Source organism: Nematolebias whitei, chromosome 11 (genome assembly GCF_014905685.2).
Source record: "Nematolebias whitei isolate Nwh7 chromosome 11, NemWhi1, whole genome shotgun sequence".
NCBI lineage: Eukaryota > Metazoa > Chordata > Actinopteri > Cyprinodontiformes > Rivulidae > Nematolebias > Nematolebias whitei.
This window is the reverse complement of record NC_056508.1, coordinates 32003471-32010093: the sequence shown is the minus strand read 5'-3', so window position 1 is coordinate 32010093 and position 6623 is coordinate 32003471. Positions and strand designations below refer to the sequence as shown.

Genomic DNA, 6623 nt, shown 5'->3' with positions numbered 1-6623 from the left:
TTAATTGTTTGCTGCTCTGGCAAATATTAGTAACCAGGGAGTATACTACATGAGAGATATTTGTGTTTAACTTGGTTGGTTTGAGCTTCAATGTCTCAAAATAATATTGTTAGCTGTTTTGCGTCTAGTCTTACATCTCTGAGGTTCCTGTTTGCAACATTTCACACATGGCTGTGCTTGGCTGAGACACCGTCACCCATCCATCCTGCTTCTGCTCTGCTGGCACCTTTGCAGGACCCAAATGTTTTGGGGTTACCTTGTTAAAAGCACAAGAGCCTAAATCACTTGTTCAAATGCACAAATTCATTAAACTTTCATGCAACTCTTGATGTTTTATTTACACAATTATGAGGTTGTCCACAGAAAGTGGCTTGCCAGCCACTCATGCTCGTTTCCCTTTTTTAAAAAGCCTGCAAAAACTGGAAACATCCTGACAGCTGGTTTCACGTCCATTTCATTATGCTGCAGGAAATTAAACTGTGCTACCTTTTGAGTAAATTTACATTTTATTATAACAGTGCAGAAAGTGTGGTCACGATTCTTCCTTCTGCTAACTGTATGCTATGTACGTGCTTTCTTTCTGATCATTAACCAATTAATCCTTTTTCTCTCTCTTTTTCTCTCTTTGCAGACATTTATAGTGCTAAATAAAGGGAAGACAATCTTCCGTTTTAGTGCCACACCTGCCTTGTACTTCATAAGTCCTTTCAATCCGGTTAGGCAAATAGCTATTAAAATTTTGATACATTCATATCCTTTAAAATGATGCTGTTAATAGCAGCTACAAGAGGGTTTCCTGTTCACATGCATTATTCACAATGATATGTTCTGTGTTTCTGCTCACGCCGCTGCTGGTGTTTCTAATGACTGCTGCACAGGAGAAGATCAGTGTGCTACAGTCAGACTTTCTCTCACGTTAGACTGTACAGAGTGCCGTGCAGTAGCCATTTTATCACTGAAGGAAATGGCTGGCACAAATAATGAGTCATCCTTTACAGTAAACCAAGTTAGACCCTTTTAGTACACTCATTATCTGTGCTATCCACATGAGAACTAAAAATGAGCAGCTGTCAGTCGCAGCCCTCTTTGTTTAGGGAGTTATTAAAGACTCATTAGGAGGACGTAGATTGTTTTAAGGGATCAAACAGCAGCTGATCACAGCTAAATATACACTGTGCTGTTGGTCAAAACAAAGAGGAATCTGGTCCCTGATTCATTTGGTAAAAGCTCAGCCAGATATCCACATGCTATAGCCCAAAGAAAGACTCAGCTGTAAAAGAACATTTAACTTTTTTTTTTTTTGCATTTAATTAAAGAGTCCACCAAACCTCCAAACTTCACAGATATGATGGAGCCTTTCTGGTGTAGTATTTAGAAATAAAGCCAAACCATTTAAAACTCTACAGGGCAAAATCTACGGCTTATCTCCAGGATATTATCTGGTTTTTGGTTAAGCTGTGTTTGGTCAAAGCTGTTTTGAATTCCAAAGGGGGACCAACTCAATTTATTATGGTGGCCACATATTATTATCCACCTGAAAAGGGTCTTGCTCTTCTATCAACTTTAATGTGGCTCAAACCGCAACGTGCACCCCCAAAAATGTTATGTCAAATTGACCGGCTCAGCGCCGTGATGTGTTCTATTACTTTTACTGGCAGTTTGAGTTACCATGGCAATGTAATTTGAAAATAAAGACTTAATTTTTCTCATTGAAACAAACTATAAATCAGTCATTTTTTGAGATGTTAAGCTAATGATGTGATGGTAGCTGTGAGCAATGCCCCATAAATACTGATTTCAAAATGACAAATTCAAGATGGCCACCGAGGCTAAATTTAAATGGCTTTAACTCAGCTATTTTAACAAATACAGAGTGGAAATTTGGTGTGATTATAGCTGAGAACGTTCCCCATCACATACTGAATCCAAATCAAAAATCTAAGATCGCTACCATAGCTTATAGAAAATATACTTTAAGTTATTGATTTTTTTTTTTACCACTTTCAGCTGAACTTTGGTATGGTGGTAGCTGAGAGTGAACCCCAACACATAGGATTGTCAAATCAAAATTTTAAAATGGCTGTGATGTGGTAGTCCCGGTCAAAGTTTCTCCAGGAACTTTGTAGTATACAAAGTATTATATACTACTGTGTATCCACAGTTGACACATATATATAGTATTTAATGTGTTCCTGTTGTTGCACAAATTATAAACTAATTTCCTTCTTTGAAGTCACAGCTAAAACACGTTTCAGACTGCCTCTATACTGACACGGAGGCGTTTCACATTATTTTCTGGGTCCAGCTGCTTTATAAGTGAAAGTTTTGGTGCCTAAAATGCAAAGTTATTTTCTTTAGATGGTCAAAAATGATACACAATTTAAATATGTTATAGGATAAATTCATACCTGTGGTTGTGGGCATGGACGAGCACCTTCTGTTAAGTGCTTTGAGTAAGCTTTTATGACTTGTGGTGTCTTATAGTCTGACAACATTATGGATTGCAAATGTAGAGATGCTGATGTGTGTTTTAAAATTGATTGTCTGCACACCTTATATTTTCCTTAACCCATACCGCACTCTTTTCAGCATGATCATCATGTGTACTATTTTGACCAACTGTATATTCATGACCTTTAGTGATCCTCCTGAGTGGTCGAAACAAGTAGAGTGAGTACACTTTTATTAATATCACTCAGGAGTCTATTGAAAAATGCTTTCCATCGGCTTTACTCATATTGTTTAATTAATTTAACAACATAAGTGTGTCTTTTATAGAAAATGATATGCATGAGAAAATAAGAACTAGAAACACCAAATAAAACTAGTATCCCATGGGCTGTGACTGCTGTGGACTAGTTGGCGACCGGAGAAATCTCCAAAACATTTTGAAACATGTTCTGGGGTTCTCAGTTTCCTTGCAATAGCAACAGGGGCTTGTTGTTTTGTCATTAGAATTTTGAGCTTGATATTAAAAATTGCTGAACAAATTTTCTCTTAAAACTAAATTGTTTTGGGCGTCTTGAACTGCCTAAAAGATAACACAGATAGCCACCTGATTTATTTATTTATTTTATGTATTTGCATGGAAGTAAGTATTTGTATTTGTACAACGTATGATTTTTAAAAAATATTTGCAAAATAAAATCTGCATCGACTAGTATGAAACAAAAACAAAAGCTCCTGTATTCTCTGAGCTGTGATGCAGAGCTTCCCTTCAGCTTCATGGTAGGTTTCTGTCCTACCTGAGCTCTCCTGATGACACTTGTGTCAAAGTTTGGCAGGTGTAACGCCAAAGTCAAACTCCCCACCTGCCACAATCTCCAGAGTGGGTTATGCTAAGATGAACGGAGCACTTGACCCAACCTGGGGCATTCTCCACTGGAAAGGTGGAAATATGCCAACAGCAGTGGCATTTTATGGAGGCTGATGGAGCAACAACAGGTCTGTGATGGCCTTAGATGTATGGAGGACCACAGTCATTAATAGCCTACTTGTTTACTCATGTGTGTAAATGTGCACGAGCCACAGACTCTTGTAGGTGTGTTGAAGTGTATGCTGCCCTGCAGAGAAAGCACATCCTGCCTTGTGTTTTTACTTTTAAGCAAACACACTGTTTATTTCAGGAGCCTATTGCCTAGTTTAAAAATATCTGCATTTTTAATTTCTGTCTTTAGATCCAGGTTTATTTAGAAAACATTCAAAGAGACAAGCCCAAATGACCAGGTTTACCTATACCAGGGGTGTCAAACTTACTCACAAAAGGGGGCCAAAATTAACCCCTTTTTCAAACTAAGGGCCAGTTTCAGAATCTACATTAACTCAAGTTCGATACCTGACATATTTTCTTGGTTGTAGGTTCCTCAACAAGAGTTTGATTGGTCTCATTTGACGTTCTCTGTTGCACTTTTGACATCATAATCAAAGTTTACTGAAAAAAATCAAGTGAAAAGGTATTTTACGTTTTAACATATCATCTTGGGGGCCAGATAAGATGTCAACAAGGGCCACATTTGGCCCCTGGGCCTTGAGTTTGACATATATGACCTATACCAATTAGAAAACTGGTCCAAATGTGCTTTTCTTCAATTCAAAACTGCAGTCCAGTAGAGTAAACCATAAAAGTGGTGGTGGCTGCCAAGGTGGGTACAATTTGGTGGGTATGAAATAATGTGCATTGCTAAGAATGTTGTTTTGCACACCGCGCACATGAGAATAGCTGTGCAAAACGTGGCTGCACGGTCTGCTGACTGCTACATTGCAAATACTCAAAATTCAGTTAGAGTTGGACTGAAACTGCAGATTTCACCATTTTATCTCATATTTGTGTTGCCAGCTACTCCAACCATCACAGCCCAGTGAGATGCTGGTTTTATGGGAACAAGTGCAAATGCTTTGAATTTAAGACAAATCAGCTTAGTCACATGCATGCTAACTTTAGCAAACCTTTAGCTCTGTTAATGTGAGAAAGTTGGCATGTTGATTATTTCTTTGAAATTATTTATATTCCACTGTTGTTACTAACTCAATGTGCTGTTCAAAAATTATTTGTCATTATTGTCTGCTTTTATTACCATTATGGTGGAACAAACTGTTATACTGTTTACCAGTTTGTCTGATTCTATTGCTCCAAACGTCATTTAGTGTTAATGCCTAATGATAGTGAAGTTATCTTAGTCAGAAAACTTTGATCTATTTTGCCAAACTTATTGTGTCTATAATTTTGTCTTTCAGGTACACATTCACAGGAATTTATACATTTGAGTCTCTTGTAAAAATCACAGCTCGTGGGTTCTGTATAGACAATTTTACATTCCTAAGAGATCCATGGAACTGGCTGGATTTCATGGTCATTTCGATGGCGTAAGTATTGCTCTTGTAACAGTAGCGTTGGTAGATAGCAATCAATTTGTGTCCCAGCACAACAGATTTATACCAGAAATGGGTAGAGAAGTTCAAGTTTCAGTGATGATCTGTCTGCCAGTCTGAGGTTTTTCCTTTCTGTCTGTTTGATAACCCATTTCCCACGTTTCTTCCATTTATCTGACTTTCTGGTCTTTCTCTTTGGGGATTGATGCCGGTCTCCATCCGGTACACTGCAGCCTCCCTAACAACACCCACACCTCAGGCCCATTCAACAGATTTATCCTCTTCTTGCCAGTCCTCCTTAATCATGTTTTCACTCTCAATCTTGTGGGATCGGCAACATATTCATTAGGACTCCTCATCTTCCCTATTGAGTTTACACCACTGGGTAGTTTATACCAAATTCACCTGCCTTTATGAGCAAATCCATACCCCAGAGTCATCCATTCCATATGAAACACATTTCATTTTATGTTGATCTGTCACAAAACCCACCTGTGCGTAAATTCATCCTTTCATCGTATCTTTGCATGTAAATAATGTGCTGTTGTAACTGTGGTTTGATCCTGCAGGTATATAACAGAGTTTGTAAACCTAGGCAATGTCTCAGCTCTGCGCACGTTCAGGGTGTTGAGGGCATTGAAAACTATTTCTGTAATTCCAGGTAAGACAGGATGGGGCAGGGGACGGTAGGGCGGGGTCGGTGTTAGGTGTGTGTGTCTTTCTTTCCTTTCACCTTCCACCTATCTCCTCAGTGGACAGGCTCTGTGAGTGGCGTCGTCTCCTCCCGGTTCGGTGGTGTTGTGCTCTTGGCGTGTGTGGTTTTTGTCATTGTGTTTGTTCTGTGTGTGATCCTTCCCCTATTTCAGATATATAACAGAGTTTGTGGACCTGGGCAATGTATCTGCGCTGAGAACGTTCAGAGTTCTCCGAGCATTGAAAACTATCTCTGTCATTCCAGGTGAGACTCAGTTTAAACACTAAGGCTGATCCTCTCACCCTTTCTTTTCTACTCACTATTATTATGATTAAAGTTATGATTTAAGCAGCAACAAAAGAATTGGAGACAGCCATTTTTTGATTTATTTTTTTCTCCAAAAATTATCAAAAATGGTACTGATACATTTTTGATAGGCTTTGCAGTCTCCTCTAAGGCTATTCAGCGTGTCTGCACTTTCATTATGAGGCTTGTCTCCAAGGCAGCTGTGTTTTTCTTAAATGGAACCCTGATTAACAAGACCTATAGGTTCTAATAATCCAACTCAAAATGAAATACTAGTTTTTTGGCAATTCCAAATTTTCAATCTGCAGCATAACACATTACTTGATCTATAGTAGTCTTGATTCCCCCCAAAAGAACCAAACATTTGATTTGTTAGTTTTACAGACAAATGAGTCTTTACAAAAAGCACCAAGGCAGTTTCATAAAAATATGTTGCTGTATTTTCCAGTCCTTTGGATATTCTGAAATGTTGTTATTGTACAACAAAACGGTTACAAAATACAGTGTAAGATATGTCTCTGTCATTTCAAAGTATATTCAAATTAATGGTAAAGTTCAAGTTTAATCAGCTAATCACAAAAAAGTAATATAATCCAGCAATATCATCACAACTTAAAGGGATATATTTCTGTGAAGTGTTTATGAGCAGTCAGTATCTTACCTGCAGTAGACACACAATCCATTTTATTTCATATACTTGTAATACACAGATAATATCTTAAATGAGACGTGGTCGAGTTGAATATATATATAC

General features: G+C 38.1%; 1 protein-coding gene across 1 annotated transcript in view; it reads left to right on the top strand.

The window, feature by feature from the left end:
• The window catches only part of scn8aa (sodium channel, voltage gated, type VIII, alpha subunit a), a 64843-nt gene that overhangs the window by 18963 nt on the left and 39257 nt on the right, over positions 1 to 6623 (top strand). Inside the window, exons 3-6 of the mRNA XM_037684885.1 lie at positions 632 to 750; positions 2581 to 2670; positions 4735 to 4863; positions 5439 to 5530. Of these exons, the coding sequence (XP_037540813.1) occupies positions 632 to 750; positions 2581 to 2670; positions 4735 to 4863; positions 5439 to 5530 (430 nt within the window). The remainder of the gene's footprint in view (positions 1 to 631; positions 751 to 2580; positions 2671 to 4734; positions 4864 to 5438; positions 5531 to 6623) is intronic.